This window comes from Pelodiscus sinensis, chromosome 1, assembly GCF_049634645.1.
Source record: "Pelodiscus sinensis isolate JC-2024 chromosome 1, ASM4963464v1, whole genome shotgun sequence".
Taxonomy (NCBI): Eukaryota; Metazoa; Chordata; order Testudines; family Trionychidae; genus Pelodiscus; species Pelodiscus sinensis.
In genome coordinates, this window is record NC_134711.1 from 204,714,911 (window position 1) to 204,741,604 (window position 26,694).

Consider the following 26,694-nt stretch of genomic DNA (forward strand, 5'->3'; position numbering starts at 1 on the left):
AAAAAACGTTGATTGTCTATGCAATTGGTAGGTGATGTGCTAGAAGCTGTCTGAAACTGATGAAAAACATAAATATATGTCAGTATTTTTGTTCATCTGTCCTTACCTCTTCTTGTTAGCTCGTTAGGATGGTGCTTAATTATTTCTCTTTACTGCTATGGACGTGCACACTACAACCATGCACTGTGGTGTTAGAACTACAGCAATATGGACTTTTGTGGGTGTAACTTTTAGAGTTTTCCTGGCTCTTATACAGGAAGCTGTTTAAATTACAGTTCAGGTTGCCATAAACCCAACAGAGTGCTATGGAGATGTTGGATCTGCCCTTTGTTATCAAAACTAAAATGGAACATTGAATTAAATGTGTAGGTGGCTACCTCCAAAATCCTCTGGGTCCCCTTGCTGACTGTTAAAACAGCTTGTGTATAGTTGACAGATCCTGGAAATGGGTTTAACCATTTCTTCTCTAGGCTTGACATCAAAAGCGTTTACTGACCGAAGGAGAAGAGAGTTAGGGGTAAAATACATTACACACATACACACACACACACACTCCATTCACAAATATGAGGAATGTATGTTCGGATCTCGGTCGTTTCGAACTGGCAGTCACCCAATTCACCACAGTTTGGCCAGATGATCAGAGAGGTGACCTTCCGGGAACAGCCCATTTTTCGGGAAAAGGAGACTGGGTGATTGGAAAACTCTACTCTCCGTGTGTGAGGGATGAAGTGTGTGTCATGAGCATGGACAAGCCCAGGAAATGTGGTTCTTACCGCAGGTATTTCCACTTCTCCGGTTCCCCGCAGAAAGGCGCAGGGGTGTTCCGCTGACCTTGGGAAAGAATTGGGCCGCAGGCAGCGGAGCAGCTGCTAGAGAGTGCGGGCTGCCTTCCCCCTTACGCCCAAAGCCCTCGATCAGCGATGTGCCACGGGGAGGATAGCGTAACAGCGCTAAACGGGGCACACCAGCTTCCCCGTGGCTTCCTGCCCAGATCTGGCTCCTCGGCCCCCTCCAGACCCGGAGGCGATGGGCTGTTGCAAAGGGAAGGACTGGCCAGAGCAGCCGCAGCAACCAACCTGCTTGCTGCTCCAGAGAGCACCGCTCTGGCTGTGGGGGGCTGCACTCGGGGCCGGAGCCAACACCCCATTGGCGTCCACGGGAGATCTGTGGACGCCAGTGGCGTGTGGTCCGTCGGGCCAGCCATGCCTGGGGGGGGGGGGGGAATCCCCATTGCTAGGGCATCGCGAGTCGGGTTCTCGCCCGCGGTAACTGCTGGCTGGGGGGTGCCCCAAGAGCTTTCTGCTCCCAAATAAAGCCTCGAGGGGCTGGTAACCGCGGGGAACCAGCGGGACCGGTGGCCTTCGGGGATGCTCTGGGGCTAGGCAGCCCCCCCCCCCCCACACACACACACACAAACCTGCCGCAGCCCCGAGGCCCTTCGAGCCCTACCAGGGGGGAACTGCCTTGTAGCCCGGACCCGGCACGGTCGGCTGGGCCCGCAGGGCCAGGGCTGCCCTAGTTATTCCTGGCAGCGCATTAAAACCGCGCCAGGCCCTGGCGCCCAGCGCCTGCTGCCCAAGTGCCCGTGGGAGGGAGAGGCGGCGCTTCCCGGGGGCTTAACGCGGCTGGGGCTGGTCGCTGGTGCCAAACCGATCGCCCTCTGGAGCTCGCCGGGACGGGGCCCTCCGGATAGTAGCGCGGGCTGCGAGTCCCGAGCGGGGATCGGGGTGTCCGGGGCTGGGACGCGCGCGCTCGGGGTCCGGGCAGCGGCGGAGTTTGGCGGCCGCTGGGGAAAGTTACTTGCTTCGCCTCGCACTACGCGGGCAGGCCGTTTCCGCTGCCTCGGGCGGGCTGGGCGGCTGCAGGTGGCACTTCCAGGAGCCACGCAATGATGCGAGAGCCGGAGAGGGACACTTGCCGCCGAGGAGCTACTCACCGGCTAACCCGGCTCCCCACGAGGGGGCTTTAATGGCAATCCCATTACCCGCCCTTGTTAGACGGGTCCATGGCTTTGCCACCCCGTGTGCAACTCCAGAGTGGGGGAAGGGATGGCGGAGGCTAAGCCAGGGGGGATATACTGCATTGTCTCCCACTCCCTCCCTCCCCATAGACCTGCAGTTGGGAATAACATTAGAGAGCGGGTCCTGGGTGCATAGAGCTGAAGTGGATATTGCTAGGAAAGCCACAGCCGAGGAGGTTAATCTTGGCTGGTTGGAGTTAAAAAAGGCAAATATTTCCGTTTGTGCCCTCCTGCCTTTCTCAGCATTGGTTGTCAATCCCCAAGCTTGTTATCCTTACAAGGCATCAGTTTGTTTGGCTGATCTCAGCAAGGTTTTCTTCTCCAAGTAGAACTATAATTGCTATAATTCTACTGTATCATTTGGATCATTGCAGTATTGTTGTTTTCTCTCTCTCTCTTCTCCCCCCACCCCGCACACACTGCAGTAACGCGCTCCAGTGTTAAATTAGCAGGTTGCGAGGGGAAAAAAAGACCACAAATGAATGAAAGTTTGTTAAAAAAAATAAATAAAACAACAAAGTGACTTGGCAAAGGCAGGATCTCATCGCAGAGAATCCTCGCGCGTAATCAGGGCTCATTGTCTCCCCTGCCTTTGGCTCCCAAATTGGCCGGCAGGCTCCAAACGAAGTTTATCTCCATTGTTTAAATACATGGTTTGAAGAGGTTGAGCTAAATGGGGGGGGGGGGGAGAGGGAGGAAGGGGGACGTTGGCAGAGCGGGACTGTTTTGAGTCCCTTCTGAGCATTTTACACGGCACAGTAAAGCATCGTAAAGGAAGGTGTATGTGAGACGCCACATACTCCAAATCGCTCCCGTTTGGAGATTTAGTACCAATGCCTTCATGCACGTTTCTTGCAAGTGCCAGTAGAACAACAAATGCACCATAAACTTAGCAGCTGCGACACATTTCACCATTTAAGGAAAACCCGTTCTTAGACGCTCCTGTGAACTTCAAGTCCAAACGATGTGGGCAGCCCAATTTGTACAGTAAACAACAGATTTTTATGGCGTTATAAATCCCAGACAGGTTGCAGTATTAAATGTGTCTTTTTTCATTTTAGTTATTGATTGTGAAAGCGGATGAGGCCGCTTTTTGCCACATCAATCAGACAGTAATGACGGAGAACAAGTCAGAAGTGTTCCGAACCGAGGCGCTTAAAATGCAATTTATTTTTAATAGTAGAGAGAGAGAGGCATGAATTATCATGCTAACAAAAATTAGAAAAAATAAAAAGCAGGAGTTCTCTCTGGCTTTTTTTATGCATCCCGCTCATTCTTCTTTTCTTATGAAAATTCGACACATTATTGTTATAAGACAAGAAATGTGCTAAAGTACTTTTCATAAAAAACCTGACTCGTAAAATCCGGTCGGTCCGTAACTAAGTTGTTTGCAGGCTCTGTATCTGCTCTAGGTACATTTAATATCTGATTTCGAGGTTTGTTTTTATTAGAATTGTCCTTGGCATGGCGCTCAAGAAGAGCAATAACTAAAGAAGGGATAAATAGAATAAATTGTAGCTTTTTTAAGCGGAAGATTTAGCTTGAGGCAACGTGGCAAACGTTCCAGGGTGAAAATGTGTCTGGTGGCAGGATCCCTTCTCCTCCGCGTTAAAAAGACTTTCTTTGCAAACCGCGTTCTCATTCCAGACCCAAGTATCTCGGAGCTACGATCTGAAAAATAGAAACTGGCAGGCAAAGCAAACAGGAACGCTACTGCAACTCAACACGCGAAGGGAATCTAGCTTACCGGAGACATTTCATAAAGGGGTTCAAGAAACTGGTTGATTGTATTTTAGTCACTCGTATTTATCATTAAAATGTAAAAACGATGTGATCGGCATGTTCATTGAATTGCCACGTGTGGAAACGAACACCCGGGCCCGCCTATCTCTTTTAAAAGGCATAAAATAAGAGGAAAAAAATACTATGCCTCTATATGTCCGATCGCTCTTGGAAATAATGCCTGCCTTTATGGTTAATATATGTGTATGTATGTATATAATACATAATTAGAATGTTATATATTTATACATACGCATGTCTTCTTTACAATTCGCTCTGTTTAAAGATTTTCAAGTGAAAGGTCCCCCCCTGAAAACTCTGTCCTGAGGATTGTGGTTGTGTATGATTAATAAGTAAAATAGAGCTGTCTCCCCCAGATCTTCAATAAGTGAATCATCATCTAAGTGTGCGAATGAATTATTTTAGGTCGACGAAGAAAATATAAGCGAGCTCCCTCCAACGTGTCTCCTGTGTTAGTAGGATGGGAACTGTAAATGCACATTTTACCGGGAGCCGCACGAATAATTAAAACATGCCAATTAAAACCGAACCTCAACTGTATAAACAGTCAACTCAAAATTCTGCTCGGGATGTAAATGCGATTGCTCGGTCAATGAACAAGAAAAGAAAATCCCAGACGTCTTTCAACAGCAAAAATGTGTTTAAAGTGTTTGAAAAGATGTGTGCTTACACCCAGAGGAGGGAAGGGAAAGGTAAGCGAGAAGCAAGCGAACGAAACCGTCTGGGTTTGAAAGTCCTGCAGCTTCCCCGGGGGATCTAGCGGTTCAGTTACCAATACTTCATGCAGCTCGAATTGTGTATTAAATACTTCTGCCAAGGCAGCCCCGGAATGTCTATCACCCATTAGCATTTGAAAGAGTTATCCAGATGTTTATTACAGTAAAAATCCCAATTATGAATCCTTGTATTTTTAAATACTGACTGTAAGCGATTCAAGTATATTCCTTTGTAAAACACTTTTCCTTTGACACAGTCAATGAGGGAGACCGGGAAGAAAGAAAACCAGAGATGGATTTCTTTTTTTTTTCTGCCCTCTCTCCCCTCCCCCCCAGCTTTTCCTCTTTGCTTTTCGCTTGGCCCTCGACTGCACTGCAGACAGCAGCGAGGGAATAGTGAGTTTGCTGGCTAGCTCAGTATCTCACTAGTCTTTGGAATTACCATTGCATCAACTCAATTGTCAAACCCGTTTGTTAGATTTAAAACGTCCTCCCTGTCACAATCATCTCTATGTCATGGGACATGGCTGGGTTTCAATTTAAAGGGAGATAAGGCTCACTTCAGACTTTCTGTTTCGGGGCTGAAAATCCAGATGGAAAGTCGGTTGCAAATATGTTGATCCAGATCTCTAGTCTTATTCTTACATTTCCTTCCAATGAAATTGTTGGTTTATCTCCAGTCAACATTATCAAATGAAGGATTCGTCCAGGGCACCAATTTTTCTCCTCAGATTATAACGTTTATCAAGTTCAGAGGGGTAGTCGTTTTAGTCTGTTTCCGCAAAAAAACAAGGAGGGGGTCCGGTGGCACCTTACAGACTCAGAATTTTATTGAGGCATAATCTTAATGAATCGCAACTCACTTCAGCTGATGCATGAAGTAAAAGAAAGAGAAAGCAGGGATACAGAGATGGGAGTGTTACAACAAGAGTTAAATCAATCGAGTATAAATCCAGCAAATCAAGATAATTTAGCCGTTCAGGTGAATGTCTAACAACTTGTTCTGTTAGTGTCTCCTGACACTGGCTTTTCATGTGTCCTTTTCCATCACCCAAGCCACGTTGCAGTCTGCCTGCATCCTTATCTTGCTGTTAAACCAATATTCAAGCGTAACTAGGAATGGAAACGTAACAGAGCTGCAACAAGTGCGCGCTCATCTGTATTAGCCCGGCTAAAGTACCTTAGTATCGTTATTTATTTCCAAACCACTACACAAAGTACACATGGATATTTGAAACCATGCCATGCCATGCCCCAATAAAGAAGAAAATGTCAACTGGAAATATGCTGAACTGTTCTGAAAGCACTGACTATGCCTGTAATAAAGAAGTGTAATCAGAAAGCTTCTAGCCAAATAAATGTGTTAGTCTTTAAGATGCCACAGGACTCCTGGTTGTTTTTACCCCTTTTCCTATCCCACCCCACGCAGGAGTTATAACTGACGGGAAGCAATGCCCTTGACAGACTCTCCCTCCGCCTAACGTTAGAGGCCTGGAGATCAGTAGTGGAAATAGCTTCAGCTGGATGGAGAAATAGGAGGGCAGGGAGCGAGGGGTTTGGAGTAGTTTTCTAGGAGACAAGGCGGGGTGACAGTGAACGCGGCTCCCGAGGAGGGGCCGAGGAACTAGTCCACGCTGGTGCAGATCCCCTAGTGATCCAAACCGGGCTTTGCTCGTAGCTGGAAGCCTGAAGCGGCCCTGCCTCTGGCGAGAGCCAATCAGAGGGCGGCTCCCAGCACGTGGAGGAGAGGGACTCCAGAGCAAAGCAATTGCAGCTCACTACACTTGTTACTAGTGTCCTGAGCAGGAAGAGGGGCGAGTGGAGCCGCTGGTGGGGGGATTAAAAAACACTCCAGCCCAAACCAAAAAAAAAACCCCAGATCCCAGCCCCCCACACACCCAGTCAGCCAGCCGGCCGGGCGAGCGAGGCAGCGCCTTACCGAAAGGGGAAAGCCAAAGCCATGAGCAATCAGTACCAAGAAGAGAGCTGCTCTGAGAGGCCTGAATGTAAAAGTAAATCTCCAACTTTACTCTCCTCCTACTGCATAGACAGCATCCTGGGCAGGAGGAGCCCCTGTAAAATGAGATTGCTAGGAGCAGCTCAGAGCCTGCCTTCTCTGTCTAACCGGACAGAACAGGACAAGGCCGTGCAAGGTAAGCAACAAACGGCGGGTTGCAAGCTACAGCAGCCGGGGCGGGGGGGAATAAAAGTAAAAGTGCAGCTGGAAGGGGAAGGATAGGGGCGAAGGGGGGGACCAACGAAGGAGCTTTCTAGGCCTGTTAACAGCTACGCCATTCCGAGCTCTAACCCCTGCTGGGTCGCTCCCCGTCTCACTTGCTGTTTTCCCCATCGCTCCGGCTTGCACCGGGATCCGTTAGTTTGGCCCTCAAAGTAATATATTTACAGCGATCGGCTTGTGTAAGCGAGAGGTGAGACCGAGCCGTCGCTGTTGGGTCGCCCGCGTGCGGAGCGGGCTCTCTGGGCGGCGGAGACCCCCTAATTCGGGAGCTCCGCGGGTGTCAGGCGGCGGGGGAAGAAATGCCATTGGCTCGGGGGGCATTTGGGTCAAGGCGATGTGGTATCTTCGCTTGAGATCGTTCGGATTTAGCACGAAGTGTATTTGGCGTAAGCGGAGCCCGGAGCGAGCGATGCGCATTGCAGGCTGCCGGGCTTGACCCGCTGGGAAACTGCGGGCTCCTTTGGCGTGGGTTTGAGCGTGACAGTCACCCGCCGGTCTCGCAGGGGGTGCCCGGGTATTTCAGAGGTGCCCCCCGGGCCGTGTGTGCCCTCGCGAAGCCGAATTCGATCCGTTCCGCTTTGCTGGCGGTGCAGAGACTCGCTGTAGTGGCAGCACAGCTGGGGGGAGGGGGCAGGAGCAATCCTGCCTATTTGTGTCAAACAATTCGCTCAGCTGCTGGACCCAGCCCGTGTGAACGGGCCCTTCGCAGCCAAGCCGCTTTTCCCGTCTCTTTTCGGTCAGGGCAGTTTCTTCCCGCTCCGGGGCTGTTTAGCCTTTGGGGAGATCATTGGCAGCAACGAGGGTGCTTTCTCCTGGCCAAAGAGACGGGCGGGTTGTGTGCTTGTTTGCCCCGGAGAGACTCCTGGCGCACCGCTCGGGCAAGCAAAAGGAGAGGAGTACCTCGGCCATGGAGGGGTTTTTCCAGATATCCCGGGGCTGGTTGAGGCTGGTGGCAGCGCGGAGCGCTCGGGTGGCGAGGGAAACGTGTGTCCGCGGGCCGTGGCGGCTCTCCGGGGCAGGGACGGGTTTGCTGAGCCAGTGCCTACAGCACGGGCAGGGCTTTATGCCACCAGCTCGGACCTTCTGCCCGCTTTGGGCGGCCACAGGCGGCTGGTCCAGTGGCCACTTGCTAGCCCGACTCTGGGAGCGGGGGAGCCGAAAGGGCCAGGGTAGTTTCCACCTGGTGGCAGCTGACCAGGATGGGGATGTCCCTGAAACTTCCCCGCGAGCCCCTGGCCAGTATCTGGCCCTGCCTAGCTGCCCCGGCTGCCCTGACCCGGTCTCTCTCTCTCTCTCTCTCTCTCCCTCCCCCTCTCTGTGTCCGGGGCGGGCTGTGTGTGTCTCTCTCGGCAGGATCCCCCAAGGGCAGCCCCCCGTTCGAGCCCGCCGAGCTGCATCTGCCCCCCAAGCTGCGCCGCCTGTACGGGCCCGGCGGGGGCCGGCTGCTGCCGGGGGCGGCCGGGCCGCGGGGGGAGCGTGCGGAGGGGGCCGCCGCCCCGTCCTGGGACACGCTGAAGATCAGCCAGGCGCCCCAGGTCAGCATCAGCCGCAGCAAGTCGTACCGAGAGAACGCGCCCTTCGCGCCCCCGCCGCCCGCCCTGGACGAGCTGGGGCGCCCCGAGGAGGGGCCGGGCCCGGCGGCCGCGGGAGCCCCGGAGGAGGAGGAGGAAGAGGACGAGGAGCTGTTGGAGGAGGAGGAGGAGGAGGAGGACGAGGAGCTGGAGGAGGAGGACGAGGAGGAGCTGCTGGGGGAGGCCGGCGGGGGGCTCCTGAAGGAGCCGAGGCGCGGCGCGGCCCCGGCCGCGGGGCCCGACGGAGGGGAGCTGTCCCCCAAGGAGGAGCTGCTGCTGCACCCGGAGGACACTGAGGGCAAGGACGGCGAGGACAGCGTGTGTCTGTCGGCGGGCAGCGACTCCGAGGAGGGGCTGCTCAAGAGGAAGCAGCGGCGCTACCGCACCACCTTCACCAGCTACCAGCTGGAGGAGCTGGAGAGGGCCTTCCAGAAAACACACTACCCCGATGTCTTCACCAGGTACAGGCTGGGGGGAGATTGAGGATGGCAGCCTGCCCAGCTGGGCACAGGGTCCCGCCCACCCCTGTGCCCAGAAAGGCAAGTCCTGGGGCGGGCTGGCTGGAGCCGGCGCCTTAGCGTGTCTCTGAGTTTCTTTACAGGCCACAATCATCACGCGTTCACTCTTGGTCTCACCCTGGCCCTTGTCGGATCTGCTGGGAAGTAGATCCCCCCCCCCCACCACCACTTTAATCAGATCGAGAGCCACTGAAATTGCTGCTCTGTAGTGGGAGAAGAAGGGGGAGAGGAAAGCCCAGTACAGGAGAGAAACTTCTGCGATTAGTTTGTCTTCCCTGCAGTGTTAATTAGACAAGGCCAGGTAGCGGTTCCCCAGCCCCTGGCTAAGCCACATCATGTTCTATTTTTATCCCCTGCCCTGACCCATATGAGCCACCAACAAGCTTGCTGGATATCAGTTACGCATTTCCCAGTGCAAGCTGGAACCCTGCCCTGCCCAGGGAAGTCCTGTGGGGGGAAAAGATCGAAGTATTCCAGCTTTGGATTCTAAGAATGTTTAACTAGATACTAGCTCCGCTAAAATACTGCGTGCGCCGCGTTTAACCTCTGCATCTGGAGACGTGTAGAGAGATACACACTTAGATCGGAGTCACAGGAGGGCTAGGGGGTGTTCTCGTATTCATAACAGGGGCTGTTGATATCGCTTATACTGTTTGTCTGCAGCTCATTTACCGCCCTTGCCCAGAAACGCGGAGAGGAATTGTCGAGTAGAAATAAGCGTAACCTTGTTTGTTTACAGTTCTGACGGGCCCTTTCCCGCTCTCCTCCTTTTCACACATTCTCCCCCCCCCCCCCCCCCCCCGTTCTCCTCAGCCCAGAAACTCGCTTGATTTTACACAACGTGAGGGGTTTTCCTGAAGCCAGATCCCGAGGACACAGTGTCAAAAGGGGAGAGCAAAATAGGGAGCGAGAGAGTCATCCCTGTAGAGCGCTCAAACACAGCCAGAGCGCCAATTTCAGAGATGAGCTGTCATACACGCACCTCTCTGGCTAACAGAAGGAAAATCAATCCCCCTTTTGAACAAATAAAACAGCGCTGCGCAGAGGCGCTTAAATGAGGACTTAACTGTGGTACCCGGAGGGCAACTTACGCTCCGCTGCATCTGACAGATTTCTGCTGTCTCCAGACAGCAGCGAATCTCTTTCCGCGGAAGACACAAGGGTTCATATTTTTAACAGTCCCCGGCCTTCCAAGGGGTTTTGCGCTGCCTCAGTGCTGCAGAGCTGCGCTCCAGAGCGGCCAATTTTAGCTACAATCTTCTGGAAAAAAATCCAACAGGCCGGTTTTATTATTGTTGTTCTTGCCCCTGCGCTTCCTGAGCCTTTTCCCTGGCTGCCCAGTTAAACGAAAAGCTCTCAGCCGGCTCGGAGCCTTGGGTGACAATGGCAAGCGCTTGCTACGGAGCGAAAGGGAAGGCGGCTGGGGTTTGGCTTCCCTCGGGCTGGAGGCTTTGAAAGTTGCAGGTGAGGCTGAGGGCTCTGAAAGCGAGCAGCCTCTTTGCAGCCCGGGGTCCCTTGGCCAGCCCAGCTCTTTTCTTTTTAGCGGAGGGAGATCCAATTATGCTCCGAGCTCTCATATTTGAGGTAAACAGATTATGAGCCGTTTTATAACATCTTAATGGTTTCCGATTTGCCTTAATTATTGCAATAATAACTGCAATGAAGGGGTAGGGTTTCAGCTCAATTGACTCCCCCTGCGCTGTGCAGCCTTTGCGGTGGGCCCTGGAAACACCACGCGGCTCGTGGGGTTTACACTCATTGCTTTTAAAGCGCGCTGCACTGCGAAGCCCGCGCCCGGCTCGAAGGTGACAGCGGAAGATAATTGCGGATGGCCTGACCCGGGGGGGACTTCGCCCCCTTTAGCCTCTCGCAGCTCCTGCTGGCTTGCGGAGGGGAAACACGCCCGAGCAGCCCATTTACTGCTGCTGCCCGGGCCGACGGGGTGGGAGCCAAACTACGCGCTGATTTCCGCCTCCGCGGAGTTTCGCTGAGCAGAATGTGACTCTTTGGGCGCTGAGCTCGGGCTGCACCCGGGTCCTGGCCTGCTTGCGGCGGATGCGCTGTGTTTGCGCGCAGCCCAAGCGCACGCCTGGGGGCCCGATCCGGCTGCCGTTCACGTGCCCCGCAGCCTGGGGACGGAGCAGCGCGGCCCCTGCTGCCCTGCGCCCCCGAGGGGAGTCTGACGGCGCGGTGTGTCTGTGTGCTTGTTTCCCTCTCAGGGAAGAACTGGCCATGCGGCTGGATCTGACCGAAGCCCGAGTGCAGGTGAGTCCGGACGAGAGCTGAGCCGGGTAAACAGGGGGCTGCGGTTTTCCCTCCCTTACCCCCGCGCCGAGTGCCGGGGGTGCCCTCGGGGCCCTGCCAGGCCAGCCCAGCCGCGCCCGCTGGGACTGTGAGCAGCTCTGAGCAGGTGGGTTGGAACCGGGGTGCCTTTGTCGATCGTTTGGGGGGGGGTGGATGGCCCGCAGGGACAGTGTGCTGGGAAGGGGAAAGACCGGAGGCGAGCAATCGCCCCTCTCCCACCCGACCCCGATACCCAGCAGGCGAAACTCACTTTGATTAAAATCGCCCGGCCACGCGGGGTTTTGGTTGTTAGACAAACCCGCTCTGCTCCGAGCAGGTATTTGGCCGTGATTAAATCTCCAATCGGGCTTCATAAAAGCTCACTTAGTGCTAGAACAAACAGGGCCATTTGAAGGCGAGATGTTGTTTGATTTCCTCTCCGCCTGCACAAGGAGCTGGCTAATGCTATTTGATTTCCCATTTTTGATAGCAATAAGCCCGCATTGATCTAATAGTGAGTGAGTGCAATGCTATTAAAGGTGTTTGCAGCCCCATACCAGAGTGCATTTCCTAACCCAAGCCTCATAACCAAAGAGACGATAAACATTGGGATGCCCTGATTGCCAACAGAAAACAGATGTCTCTGAGTCTGAAGCTGAGCAAATCACTTTACAGTTAAAATCAGGCGCTGATAAAGCATAATAAATTCCATATGGCTCATTTAATACACAACAGCTTCTTGCATTAGAGGGGCTAATGATGAGATTTGTCCCCTCCTTTCTGTTGACACATTTCTCCATTGTCAAACAGAGATGTGACAGCAAATCAGTATTTTCAGCTCAGGGGAACAAGTCGTGGGAAAGTTAAATAACTTTTTAAAAGAAAGACACCCCCTTTCTCTCTCCCCCTATTCACAGGAGAAGATGTAATTAAGGGAATATGAATTATGAGAGTCCCTTCGTTTACCTTTTGGGTGTACTCAGACTTATTAATTCAATAATGGGGAATTGCAGTGGGGACAGCGTGCTAATTGAGTTTTAGTTGGAAGAGACGATCCGCCTGTAGAAGATTTTTGGCTCCCCTTTAAGAACATTATGTCTCTTCGTATTTACGTCTACACATAGCAGTGCTGCCTTTATTCGTTTAGCTGCAGCAGAGATGAGATTTCATAATGATCTGCCAAACGTGAGCTATATTTAAAGGCGAAAATTCAACTCCCACCGCTTCACAAAATTAACAGATTATGTCTCTTTCAAGCTCTCCTTTGAGGTGTGATAGTTATACTTTGATATTAAGTGAACATTTGCCGTTAAAGTGGGATGTTTTATAAATCTCGCCTGTTTCAAAGAACAAACACACATAGATTAACGAGTGTTTAGGGTGAGGTTGCAATTCCGTGGTTGGCTAACAAAGTCATGTAAACTAAATCTTAAGAGCAGAGCTGGGGCATACATCTGATTATTTCAATAGCTTTGCGATTTTTAAAAAATATTTCATTTTACTTGCAGTCCCGATTTTTTAAATCCTTTAATCTTTAAAAAGATGAATGAGCCTCAAATGATTTGTAAATATTAACTTCAGTGAAAGATGCCATGCAGATCTTAGTGTGGGTGTGTGTATAGATCACCTCATAAAAATAATTGAGTTCTGGTGGGAATTAATTTTTAGAACATTTGACTACAGCAGTAATGTTTCAGTTAAAATGCCCATAAAAGAAAGCATTATTGTATGCTGCCAAAACCACCACCATGCTGTCAAGTATTTAAATTAAAACGCTTTACTCTCCACTCAAACCAGTAGGATGCCTCTGCAAAATGGATACATGTTAGCTTAGAAAGAAACTTCCGAATGTTGCACATATTTTCAGGGAATCATTATGCTGTGTGTTAAATGTTACGTACAGTCAGAGAATTCAGTACACACATGTGCGCTTATTTATACCTGTGAAATGGAAAGCCGGAGACGATTCAGTATTTATATATAGTATATGGCATGAGCAACCCTACTAAGGATAAAAGGCTTAACGGGTCAGCTCCACCTCAGCCTCATACTTTCTTTCAAAGAGGCAATCACTTTACCAGCAGGGTAAATATATAAACCAGGAGAAAGTGATAAAAACGCTTTCATGAAAGGTAACCATGCACCGCCCACTTCAGGGTTTGTTTAATCCTGTCTTAATGTGCGAGTTATTTGACCAGCCCGGGCCATTTATTATTTCATGTAATAACCACAACGTTTTCCCCCTCCCCTCCAATAGCTACCTAGAACTACTGCCATTTGTAGTCTAAAATCCTATCTGGATCTGACTTCCTGCCCACTGAGGGTTTCGCAGCAGAAATGCTCCAGGCCTGTCCCGACAATGCGTCATTTCTGCTGGGGCAAAACATTTGGAGACGAGGACGGAAATATTAAAATCTATTTTCTTTTGGCTTTTAGGTATGGTTCCAGAACCGTAGGGCTAAATGGCGGAAGAGGGAAAAGGCTGGGGCTCAGACGCACACCCCAGGTTTGCCTTTCCCTGGTCCCCTGTCAGCAACTCACCCACTCAGTCCATACCTTGATGCTAGTCCTTTCCCTCCTCATCACCCAGCTCTAGACTCCGCTTGGACTGCTGCTGCAGCAGCTGCTGCTGCCGCCTTCCCTAGTCTACCTCCTCCACCTGGTTCTGCAACTTTGCCACCAAGTGGGACTCCGCTAGGCCTCAGCACTTTCCTGGGCGCAGCTGTATTCCGGCATCCCGCCTTCATCAGCCCTGCTTTTGGCAGGTAACACGCGGCTCAGCGTTTTCCCTTTGCGAACGCGGGGTAGAAACGGTACAGGGGGTGGCGGAGGACGTGTGTGCCATGGAGCATGGCTTTCGGGAGCCAGAGCTGCCTCCTGGAATCCAGCGTGTGGGCACTTAATGCAGGTCTCTTGCCTGGATTAGTGATGCACCTCTTAGCTGAATTTACACTACCGAGTATTCATGGGGAGGGGGGCGGGAGAGCAAAGAAACACAAAAAAGACAAGCGAGAGAAAGGGGCAGAATTCCTGGCGCTTGACGTCTGCGCGCTCCATCCTGACTCACGAATGAGCTCTGCTCAGAGTCCCAGGCGAAGTCTATGAATGTGAGTAGAACTCTCTTGACATGAAAGAGTAACAAGCAAGGTTTGGAAGAGTTGCTGTGGTGGCACTGGGTCTAGAGGGAAAGGTCACTTCTCATCCTGGAGCGGTGCAACTGGTGTCCCCTTGGTGCCAACGATGCTTCCCGGTAGAGCCGGGTGAATCATTTGCAGCGTGTGACTTGATTAATTTTGCCTCTTCTGCTGTTCGCAAATTGTCCTGCAACAGCCTATCACTTGCTTGAACGTATTAGTTATTTAAAACCATTCACAGATGTATAATGACTCTGGGTTGGTAGATCTCTCGCCAGCAGTTCATTGTGGATTATTTGATATTCGAAATTCGAGCTGTGTTGGTTAGTGTTGATTGGGCGCACGGGTCACATGTTACGTTGCGGTTCCCTGACTAGATGAGGGTAACTCTTAGAATCAGATTGTCACCACGCACACTCTACTAATTCAAAATCTGCTCTCTGGAAATATTCTCTTATATTTACTTACCATTCTCTGTTTCCATAAAGAACCCTGCCTCTGGCATCCCTCGCTAGAGTATTTGTGGAAGGGGGACACAATACAGATGAAGCATTAAATAATTAGTAGACTCGTCGTAAAAATTATTTTTGGAGTATATGCCCGGCTCTCTTTCTTTTGTGTGTTTTATACCTGAATCTAACAGTCGTGTAAGACACTGAAATAAAAGAAACGATTCGCGTATATTATAGCTTCCTTTATTTAAATGAAAACCAAATGATGAACTAAAAAAAGTCTAGTTAAATCACAAAGACAGAGAAACAATGGGAGGATTTATTAAGTTGGAGAGAGAAGTGAAAATAAAAGTAAATGTAACTGCAATGATCTCTGTTCAGGAGAACAAAGAAATAATAGATTCATCCAACTGAGCAGCCACTTTAACCAACTCATCGTCGGGAGGAAAATAAAAAACCCTAAGTAAAATTAGATTCTTAATACAAACCAACACAATTAAACAGTTTATGCATCAAATTGTAGTCAGTGACTCAATTTCCCTAATGGAACAAGTGATGTTACAGCGCTGTCACGCCCCCTGCTTAGAGCGATGATTTCACAGTTTATCACTTCTCTTGTAGCCTTAGAGCAGTCCTTCTGCGGCTCTCTCCCCCGCCTCCCCCCCCCCCCACAACAAATTGAAAAGTGAATTGTAAAAGCTTACTAACATCAGCCTGGATAATGGGCTATAAGATTAAAATAGGCATGACAGAGCAAATTCACATCCACCTTGAAATGTAGCATTTCAGGATGTATTAGGTGATTTAAAACGGTTCCTTTTAACACGTTCACCACAACAGGGATTGCCTCCCACTAATCAAATCTATAATTGTTTTGATATATAGAGTATTGCTAGATTTTTTACCAGTAGAATTAGGGACTCTGAAGAGCTTAAAAGCTTGTGTTAAACTGAGCAGTTATTGACCTTTTAAAGGGAATGTATTCCATTCTTACCAATGTTAATACTTAATATCTGCATCAAAGACTCAGAAAGAAAAAAAAATTGCAGCAGCCAATATGGGAGCTTAGCATGCTAGGGCTTAGTATGTAGACCCTGATGCCTTCAGGGAACACAGTTCAATTCCTAGCCGTGATGATGTCAATAATCACATCCTTGGTTAATGGAGAGTCTGTACATCTTGATGTGCCAGTCAAGGGGGTCACTTGCACTCTTCAGAGTGACTGCTCTGGTGAGAGAAGTAAGAAAAACTAGAGGGAAGGCATTTAAAAGATTGTGTCATTGAGCCTGGATGCTAGGTTGCTGGATAATAATTGGCATTCCACTGTGAGGAAATCGACAGGAATGCCACTTCCTGCTGGTATGGGCATCAGTGCTGAGGAATGGTTAAGATACTTTGGGCATCAAGACTGCAGAACCTTTAAAAGAGGAAGATGATGCGAGGAGGGGGGAGGGGGAAAGGAAGAAATCCACGGGGGGCGGGGGAAGGAACAGTAAAACGGAGGAATTTCAGCTTTGCTATTTTAAATGATAGCTAAGGAGAAAACAGTCCCCCAAAGCGTTTCATTTTGGAATTCCTCTCCCCGTTAAGTGTAAATCACAGTATCAGCTGCTCCTGACAGTGTGCTCTAGTGTGAGCTGCTGTCACCAGCAAATCTGAGAGAATTAGATCCGCTTTTTTAAATCTTTTGACTGCCAGTGTTGAGGGTTTTTTTTTCAACGTCTTTGTCTTTTCTGCATTAGTGATAATACTTCGCTGCTTAGCTATGACATGAACTCAGAACTCTTAGTGAAAGCGAAGAAGGGGGGGGGGGAGAAGGAACAGACATGACAACGTTGGTCACCTTATTCTGACAAAACACCAGCAACAGACACACGCACAGAAGCTGCCTTGGTTTTGACCAACATGTTTACTTTACTTGCAGGCTCTTTTCCACTATGGCTCCCCTGACTAGTGCTTCCACTGCTGCTGCCCTACTGAGACAGCCCACTCCTGCCGTGGAAAGTGCAGTGCAATCAAGTGGGCTATCAGATCCAGCAACAGCTGCAGCAGACAGACGGGCTTCTAGCATAGCAGCTCTGAGGCTGAAAGCAAAAGAACACGCAGCTCAGCTCACACAGCTCAATATTATCCCTGGAAACAGCACAGGGAAAGAGGTGTGCTAAAATAAATAAATAAAGGTCACCTCAGCTAGCGCGAAACAAGACCAAATGGAAAAAGAGGACCAGCGACTAAGACATTGGATAGGTTCTCGGGTTAGGAACTTGAAGAAAGCACGCATCCTTTGCATCAGCACTCACATGAGTGGCCCAACATTTACAAGCTCCTGAATAAGTAACTCCTTGGCTGGTACATTTTTAAAGTATACACCGAGTTAATTTCTTCGTTGGTCATTAGTTAAAAAGAGCTCCTAAAAGATATTATATTATAGAATTAAAGTTACAGCCTTTCCTTCCTACCCCCTCCCCTTCTGGACGTCTGGCTAAATAAATAAGTCAATAAATTAAATTACAAATTAAAAAAAACTTAAACCTCCCACACGGCTTCTTAAAATAACATTTTAGGATGTTAAGTTGGTCTGTCAGGAGCACTGGAGAACTATTTTACATGTTATTGCAGCCTGCTGCATATTATCAACCAAGGATGCTGCCAGTGCAGACTGAAAGTGAATTGATGCTGTAAGATAACCAGTGCACTTAAAGGAAAGGGGTATATCTTTTTCTTGTTATATTCTTTAACACTACACCAACCAAGGTTTTTATATCAAACCAAAGGGAAATACACTGCTAGAATATGGACTGTTTAAGTCACTAAACTGTGATTATTGATTCTGTACATACCATTGTTATAAAAAAGAACAGAGCTTTGTATATTTGAAATGTTATAAAACAATTGCACTCAGTGTAGTGTTGTAAAAGTTTGTCATTCTGTAGATTCTTACTGTGTTGTAGATATAATAGGGTTCATAGACAAATATTTATGTACAACCCCTTTATTTAACTTATTAACTGTAGAGGTTTCTGAAACCCTAAAAAGGCAATGGTACAGTACTTTTGTGTAATGTCGTTATTGTTAACACTTTTCCTTGCCATCGAGTGGAGAAGTGCCACACTCAAAAAATTAAAAAAAAATATAAATATATGTTTAACAAAAATTGTGAAGGGTATATTGAAGTATATGGCATTTAATAGCGTCATTGGAAACAATCATGGAAATACCAGCGGTGCAACTAATACGGTCTGTTATAAATGCCTAAGAGACTGTTATCCCCAAAACTGCTGTAGGAGGAAGCTGGTATTCCTGCCTTTATCAGGGACAGGTTTTTATTGTTTTAAGACAACAAAACAGGCATTTGTTTTAAAAGATTGAAATTTCACTGTGTTTCTAATACGCCTGCCCTGACAACCCAAACAATTTGAATCTGAAGGAGAAGCAGAACCCTCCTACAGTCATTGGTGGCAGGATCCCGCCTGTGTGTATCTATGGTAGATATTAAATGTCATACAGACTTCAAGTCGGCCCCCAGGTGCTTTCAGGAAAACACTGAGTTACCCAAAGTGCGGGCTCGGCGCAGCCGCTGGCAGCACCACTGCCGTAGCTCTAGGCAGCTCAGGGGAACTAGCGGAAGTCAAAGTTTTCAAACTTCTTGGCGAAGGTGGTTGGCGCTCGGCGGGGAATGCTGTAATCCCCCCTCATTGCCCAGCCTCAGGTATTGCAACCTGACAAGCCCTGGCAGCAGGGACGCGCCACCCAGCAAGGGAGGTGAGGCTGGGGCGGGCCTTTGGAGAGGCTGTGTGTGTGTGGGGGGGGGGGGGGGGGGGAAGGGAGGGGTGTGTGTCTCTCGGTCCCTGCGTGTCCGGTTTCGCGGCTCCGCAGGGCAGCGCTGTGGCAGCGGGGCGGGGCTGCTTAGAGCTAAGCGAGGAGGGGCACCAGCAGCGGCCAGAGGTGCCCGGCGCTAGTCTCGGCTGCGGGGGGAGGGGTGTCTCGGTGGGTATCGTGGGCTGGGAGGCGGGGGGGGGGGGAGGGGAGCGCGGAATCCGGCGCCGCTCCCCACGGGAGTGGGGGGGGAAAGGGCGCAGCTGCGAGGCGGGAAAGCCCGGCTCGTGCCTCCTCCGCCTTGGCGGCCACGCGGGCTGCTGCACCCCCCCCCCCTAGGCTGAGGAGCGGGCAGGCTGGTTTGGGCCGCCCCGGGGCTGTGACACCCCTCCCCCCATCCCCGCTTGCAGCGCCCTCAGCCCGCTCCCCGGCCCCGCCAGCCTGCCCCAGCGACGCGCACCCGCAGCTGCCGGGCCCCGCCTGAGCGAGCCCCGCGGCCTTTCAAAGCGGCACAAGAAACCCACTTTCCTCCCCCCCCCCCCACCCGCGGGCTGCCCCGGCGCTGAATGCGGGGCTGGAAGGAGGCAGTGGAGCGTGGCGAGATTTGCCAGAACGAGTCACTCGAATTGCCAGCGGCATTAATGCCCCCGACCCGGCCCTAGTACCTGGGGACGCGCTGCTCCAGTCACACCCCGCCCCCAGCCCTGCGTGGCCTTTGCAAGCGCCACGCCACTAGTGCGGCTCGCATGCAACCCCGGCTCGCTGCCCGGGCCAGGTCTCTCGTCTCCCCCCCCCCCCCCATGTAAAAGCCGGCGGGAGTTCCCAAGCCAGGGGTCCCCTTCCTCCCTGCTCCGCCCAGGCCCGGTCATCCACGCTGCTGCAGGCTGGAGCCACGGCCCAGTGCAGCGGGAGGATCCAAACTCGACCCCAATACCGCCCGCCGCAGTGCAAACTGCTGGGCAGTGCATCCCGCGCGAAGGGCAGGGCCTCTGTGCACCCGCCGCCACAGGGCCCGTTCCAGTTCTCCCCCAACCCCAGCCCGCTTTTGCTCACGACGTAGTTGTATCAGGAGATGGTTGTAGCAGGACTCCTGCTCCGGAGTCGAATTGAGAGGTGCAAACCCCAGGGGAAGTTAAATAGTGTTTATCTGACTCCCCCCCCCCCCCAATTGTGCATGGAGGCGATCGCACACGGGCCACTTTGACATGCTGCAATTGTTTGTTTTTATGAACAAGCTACAGTTCCCCAAATAACTACACATCTCCCTGACAGCATTCTATAGACACATATGTATTTTAGAGTTTCCAAAGAGGGGGCAAAAATTATGGGAAAAATAACGTTTGCTCTTGGATGTTATTAACTGTACAGTTTGAAGTATACATTTTTACTGTAAAGAAAAGGGAATCATTATCAAGCCATTACGCATTAAGAAATGTCATTCAGTCATTTTTATTCTTTCTGCTGAAATCTTCGTAAAAGCCCGAATCATACTTCCACAAGCAGCAATTTTGCTAATCCAGGGGGTTATTACTCTGGGCCCTTATTAGGATCTATACTACTGGCAAGCAATCCTATAACGTTCTCAAAAGAAGTTTACCTCCGTGTTATAAAACCAGTAGTGGTATTTATACTGTGCAATAATTAGTGTATTACTTGAATCCACTAACAGGTTCATTTTATCTCTGCACAAAACCTCTGGTCTGCTTATAGAAAGCTTGTGCCTCCTTTGGTGCTGTTAAAGTGGTGACAGAGTGAATGAAGGCTGGTAGCACTTTCTCCTTTTGCCTTGCCTTAATTCCCATCTCTTTCTGCTCTCATCCAATTAGTGCAGTGTATTAAGCGGTTTATCATCTCATAGTCAGCTATTGAGAGAAACAAGGCGAACACTTTGCAATAGAGCCTGCTCTCCTTTGACACCCTCAGGTACTTACATATTCCACTGTGCTATGAATAATAGAGAAAGAATAGAGCACTAATTCCCTCATCAAAGAATGCCTTGTCTGCTGCTTTGCTCAACAACACCATTCTGATCAAAAGAAAAGCAATAAAGCTTAGCATAACAAAACGAAACCTACTTATTAGCTTAGTGGTTAAATTAATGCAGAGCCGCTGCTATTCAAAACCAAGGTTTGAAAACAGCCTCCAATAACCTGATAATGCTGCTTTCGGGATGAAGGAATTTTAATCTGAAATTTGAAGCTGGCACAGATGAGTTAATCTATTAAACTGCTATAAGGAGAATTCACCGCGGCTCGTTCAATTAAGAAATATTTAAGGTGCTCTACAGAAGCTAGGCATATACAGCAAAAGGGAAGATGTGCCCAAGTTTGGAATTAGCAAAGTGCATTTTGCAGTGAAAATGCAGATTCTGGCACAGGACCAAATGGGTTTGCAGTATGAATTTGTTTTTAACCACACACAAATAACTTCCCCTATGTGAAGTCTGGCCTCCGAGTTTATCTATCAATATTCCTTTCCCCAAATTGAAAAAAAGAGAAATTTGAGAAAAACATTTTAAATGTTTTTAACTACAGCAGGGCGAGGTGAAAGGGAGAATGTGAAGCAGTTCAGCCTAGATCAGTTTCAGAATACAAGTCTGTGAACTTCTACCTCTCCCAAATTATTTCCAGCACTAAATCAACTGCATCTATTTCCTATATACATAGACTATTGAAACAAATTTTAGAAAGATGATTTTGCATTTCCCAGTCTTTCTTCGGGGCTAAAAGAGAGACAAATCACGTAGGGCTTATTAGTTTCAGGGAAAAAGCATCTGTTCCTTGCCAGGAATTCAACTCTGATCTGAGAAGAAGCAACAATTGCTTGAAATTGGGAAAAGCATTCATTTCCCATTTGATTGTGGCTGGCTACAGTAACCATAGAGGAAAAGTTTCAAGATTTTGTGTTCTCTGTGTCATAAAAACAGGGATTAATTCTTCTTTTCTCTGTGACGGTAGTACAACTTTATTGAAGTTCCTAATGTGGATACTATATATATATATATATATATATATATATATATAGCCGCACTCTTCACAATTATTCCACAACTGTCTTTTAATTTTAACTCCTTACCCTAGTAAAAACTAATAGATTCTTCAGCAATGATTATGCTGACACATACAAATGTCATAGAAAAAGGTTTTGCCTTTTACAACCATTTACTTTGTATACAATACAATTACTTGAAAAATAACTTTTTACTTGTCTAAAAATTCTACCCATTCATACTGGTAAAGTCAAATAGTAACTTGACTAGATAAAAAAATATACAGGAAATAAAAGACAGGCTATTGATTAATGTATCTTTCAAAGATCTCTAACTTGGTTATTTCATTTAGACAGGCAGCAAGATCTTATTTCAGACCACAATACCTGAAAGATTATCTGTTACAATGATTAGACTAAATATGTCACATACATTACAACACAAGTAGCATAGCTTTATGCATCCAGATGTATGGAATAATACTGACCCTAAACAGGTAACTGTTGATACGTACATTCTCATTTACTTTAGGACTACTTGTGCATGTAAAACTTGCAGGAGTTAGCCACATTTGTGAGGAAGTAAATGTATACTTTGAGACACACACACACACACACACACACACACACACACGTACAATATCTATATGTACAAATACCATGGTTACCCCAGAGCACACTGATGCAGTTTTATAAACAACTATGATATAAACACGTATACTTAAATCACAATCATCTTCGGTAACTTGTGGGTTTGTGCTGGTACTCTCACTTTTTTTAAAAGGTTCAAGCCCTTTTCCTTAGTTTTCACTGAACCAAACTGACCTTTTTAAAGGCAGAGATGCATATACCTCTGTAAATTGTACTCTGGATTTAGAGGAATGGACTAAGGGCTAGTGTCAGCAGATTTGGGCTGTGGGGCATAAGATTGCAGTGTAGATGTTCAGTCTCTCTCTGGAAGGCTGGGCGTTAGCACATCCCGCCTTGTATCTGGTATAGATAACAGATCCAGTCACATTTCTTTCACTAGAAAACTTTATTTTTTCCTTCAAGCAATATGAAACTTTACATTGTATAGTGTTACACATTTTTAAAAGCATTTTATAGTTTCAAAAAATTAACAAAAATATGACCCAGTAAAACTAACAAAGAATTTAATACTTACTGAAAAGTATAAAGAACCTTACATTTTTCCTCCTCCAGAGCCGACAATTTTAATGGTAATTATTTTGTCATTTGTGTTTGTCATTTTACTGGCAGTAAACAGGCAATAAGATTTGTTTACAAAACTATTACAACTTTAGTATGGCCATAACTTTTTATGACATAACACTAATATTTTTTGGCTACACTGCATTGTACCCACATATTTGTCATTGACTGTTTATATATAATCTGAGTTTTTTGTGTACAGTACAATAAAGATTGATATCTATTTGCTTGGTATGTATATTTGGTGGGCTCACTACTTATATTTATTTCTGTAGAATAGCAAGACATAACTTATGTTTAAGTACAAAGAAATAACATTTAAAACAGAAAAAATGGTTTTCTATTTTTGGGAACTACAAGTCATAAAATTGCCATCCTTTGTTCAGTACCATTATATATAAATCTTAAAAGCAAAGCTCCCATCAGATGAAGATATTGGGACATTAGGAGGCTTTTAGGTTTAGTATTGTTTTTAATTGGTATGTTTACGATGGGAAAGTAGATAAACTATGAAAAGGCAAAACATTAGTGCTCCTACTGAGACCTCTACTAACCTCTCTTCTTGAGAGCACCTCTACTAAATACCCTGGAGCAAAGTCTAGGATCACTTACATTCCAGCAACTCTCACTGGGAATTATTCAATTAAAGTAGCAATTCCCCCACCCCTTTTTCCCTCATCGGTCTAGATACAACAAATATATATAACAAACTCAACTATTCAGGTGGTCCAGAAAAACACTGTATTCTGTTTTTATCTTTACGTTTTTTTCCACTAGTGAGAAACTAAGATGATTAAAACACATCTGTATTTTATGTATGCTGAAATCAGAGTATTGTATTTTAGAATGGGAAAGCCAGAAGAGAAAAGAGAGATTATTATTTTTAAAGGACAACAAACCTCTCTTCTCCCACCATTTTCACTTAATCATTGTCTTTCATTACTGGGATCTCCCACAGATTTCACTATACTGAAGGTCTGAAACAGTTTGCCAAGGTTTACTTCAGAATAGCTGCTCATGGACAGAAATCTGTCTACTGTGTTCTTCAACCTTCTGTAAACCTCTGTCTCATTTTTGGTCAGCTTCCTCTTCATGCTTTCTAAAAATAAAAAAGAAGGATTAAAAGATCAAAAGGGGAAACACATTTTCATTAATCTTTTAAAGTAAGGTGTATTTACTGCCACTGAGACATAAAACACATTTTTATTACAATAGCCTCAGACTTTACTACAATAGCTCTCATCCCCCACTTAGCTTCATCGACATGTTGAGGAAGGGTGTAAAAACTAACTCACAAAGACCCTGAATCTAGTTCAGCAAGGAATTAGACCATCTGTCACCCTGCAACTGAACTGGCACAGCACCTCCTGTCAGTAAATAACAGGAAGTGCTGCTTGTATAGTAATGCTGCCCAAGTGGTAAAGGGACCCAGGGATGGATTAGATACATCAGAGAAAACCACTCGTTTGTTGTTGCTGAAAAATTATTATAAAAATGTGATTTTTTAAAATGGAGGAAGCAACTTGTCTAGTCATTAGAAAAGGGAATGAGGCTTCTGGAGACCCAGCATGGCTTCAATGGAGCCACATTTTCATCCTTTATTTTTATTCCTATCTGTACTGCTGGATAACTGAAATGCTTTGGGCAGGTCTACTTCTCATTTCCCAGGAAGACTCCTCTGCAAAATGGAAATATTAATACTCATCTATCATTGTAGTGCACTTCAAGATCTCTGATGAAAGACATAAAGTGCACACTATTAACAAAGGAGGAACTCCCTATCACTGTAGCTTCTTACCCTAACAGGCAAGTGAGATTAGTCTACTATCTTAACCAGTAAGCCTTATGCAGAAGACATCAGGTTCTCTTGATACACCAATGAATAGGCCTTTCCAATGTATTTGGTTGGCATGATCTCTGCCAAAAGACCTAAGGCATGAAATAAAATATTTGTTTCTCAAACTCTGGATGAATTTATTGGCAAAGCCAGTTTATTTGTTCTATATTGTTATAGAACGAAATTTAAAAAAGAAACAACTCCGTTGTCTGTGAGTGTCTTCTCAAAATGACAAATACAATTCAGCTAAGAGTAACATTGGCAGATATTTCACAGCCACATGCCAACAGTCAAACACTTGGTAAAGATCAAGTCCAACAATACTCTATCCAATACTCTATCCAAACAATACTCTAACAATCATGTCCCTTCCTCTCCATAAGGCCAGGTAGACAGGCCTCATAATGTGCCCAGAAGGTCACTATACAGATACAGACCATTTTGGACTAGTGGACACACAGGAAAGAAGTGGTTCCAAAGTTGAGAGCCCGTCCTACTTTTATACTGGGGAGGGACACTCCAGCTGAAGCATCTCTGCTGATCAAAACTGTGACAGTACAGCACAGGGAGATAGGCAATCTCTCGAAACAGCTCTCAACCCATTTTGTCATAGCATAAGCATGCATCTTGTAAGCATCCCACACTGTTTAGCTATTGCACATCATTTTTGACATGCTTCAACATGTCTCACTCCTCTCTGTCCTCTGGCAGAGACTGAAACATTTCATTGCATTATTTATATTACAAAAATGCCACAAAGTACATATCCCATGTAAAAAAACCTGTAAGATTTCCTTAACTACCCAGTTCTACACTTGGTGGTTTGATAGAATAAAACTCATCTTAAAGCAATGAGCATTCCCCACGATCAATGAGAATTTACAGATTTTTTGGGGGACACAGTTTTCCAATTCATCCATGTAGGGTCAGGGTAAAGATATAACAGTGGAGAGGTAAAGATATCCCATCTAGCTTATGTCCCATCGAAGGAATGAGGACCCATCTAATGTGTAAGGATGTGGCAGAAAAAACATTAGATAAAAAGGACAGTAAGTATTGGGGAAAAATAATCATGTGTTACACACATATTTAAGGGTTTGCAGGATCAGGTCCTAGTCCTCAATATATGAAGTCTACTTGAGTATAATATAGCTGAATTACTCTTTGTCACTATTCAGACAAATAACTTCTCTCTAAAAGTGGTAAAAGATAACTTTAAGTTCAGCCTAAAGAAAATAAAAAAGCAATTTAAGAATTCTGTACTTTAATCAGATTTGAGTCACTAAAACACATGTAATTAACCTGGAAGCACTTTAAATGCTGGGTCTAATTAAACATAACTGTGAAAAGTTACATTAAAACCTGTAGTAACTCTGTATATTGTCAAACAAAAACTAAACTAACCATAAATACTCAAGACACTAAGCAGTTTATATATTGCTAAAAAGGGTAAGATGGATTAAAGGATTTTGTTTGCAACTGTTCACGTGCTAGCAAAACTGAGGAAATGTGTGCTTACTGTACCAACAACTGTATCATGAAATGTCTACACTTGAAGTTCAAATCTAGGCTAAAATAGTTTTAAAGCTTTACAGAGCCCAGGAGAGACTAAGGTGAAGTATCAATGTACAGAAACAGCTGCTACAGATGGAGAGAGCAGGAAGACACATTAATCAGGAAAAGAACAACTAAACTGAAACAATAAAGCAATGCTGAAGTGGAGAACAAAAAAACCCAGACACACATATCACTCAAAATCTGTCTCAAGCCATTCCACCAACAGAGGTTCTAGCTTTTGTTCACTAGATCTAAACATTCATTGTTCTCAGTAACCATTCTGAACATTTACATTAATTACTTTAGAAAGATTTCTGGATGGAATTATTTTTTTATGGCAGAAGGGAAAGGTGGAATGGGAAAGGAGAAATAAAAGTGACTGCATTAACTTAGTGTGAGGATAATTTTAAGTCTTAATTATAAAATACAATGTCACACCACTACATTCAGACTGCATTTCTCTCTGCAGTACAGCAATACTATGCATTTGAATGACACAAGTGCATCTGATGACCGGGGAGAACAGATTTAAAGAACTGTAGTAA

General features: G+C 46.9%; 2 protein-coding genes across 6 annotated transcripts in view; one reads left to right on the forward strand and one right to left on the reverse strand.

The window, feature by feature from the left end:
* Nucleotides 1–4,317: 4,317 nt before the first annotated feature.
* ARX (aristaless related homeobox) lies at nt 4,318–17,271 on the forward strand. 3 transcript variants are annotated; one of them, XM_075913289.1, is made up of 7 exons: nt 4,318–4,518; nt 6,591–6,695; nt 8,135–8,813; nt 11,090–11,135; nt 13,590–13,659; nt 13,744–13,918; nt 16,664–17,271. In XM_075913289.1, the coding sequence occupies exons 1-7, from the start codon at nt 4,338–4,340 to the stop codon at nt 16,902–16,904; spliced, it is 1,497 nt and encodes a 498-aa protein (XP_075769404.1). In that variant the 5' UTR covers nt 4,318–4,337; the 3' UTR covers nt 16,905–17,271. The 3 variants fall into 3 exon arrangements, with proteins under 3 accessions (XP_075769404.1, XP_075769403.1, XP_075769405.1); XM_075913288.1 differs by having other exon boundaries at nt 13,590–13,918; XM_075913290.1 differs by lacking the exon at nt 4,318–4,518 and having other exon boundaries at nt 6,254–6,695; nt 13,590–13,918.
* Nucleotides 17,272–23,153: 5,882 nt separating this feature from the next.
* POLA1 (DNA polymerase alpha 1, catalytic subunit) overlaps nt 23,154–26,694 on the reverse strand; it is a 317,285-nt gene continuing 313,744 nt past the window's right edge. For 2 of the 3 annotated variants that reach the window (XM_075913286.1, XM_075913287.1), the window contains exon 38: nt 23,738–23,854. Coding sequence is in view for 1 of the 3 variants with exons in the window: in XM_075913285.1 (XP_075769400.1) it covers nt 23,682–23,854 (173 nt within the window). In the remaining 2 variants the exon portion in view is untranslated. Of the gene's footprint in view, nt 23,855–26,694 lie in introns of all 3 variants that reach the window. The other variant, XM_075913285.1, reaches the window with a different exon arrangement.

Excerpts from the sequence above, each read along its gene's own strand:
- ARX (XM_075913288.1), top strand. The coding sequence starts at position 4,338 with ATGCCAATTAAAACCGAACCTCAACTGTATAAACAGTCAACTCAAAAT. Across the intron at positions 4,519-6,590 it reads CCAGAGGAGGGAAGGGAAAG|ACAGCATCCTGGGCAGGAGG; the intron begins GTAAGCGAGAAG and ends CCTACTGCATAG. Across the intron at positions 8,814-11,089 it reads TACCCCGATGTCTTCACCAG|GGAAGAACTGGCCATGCGGC; the intron begins GTACAGGCTGGG and ends TTTCCCTCTCAG.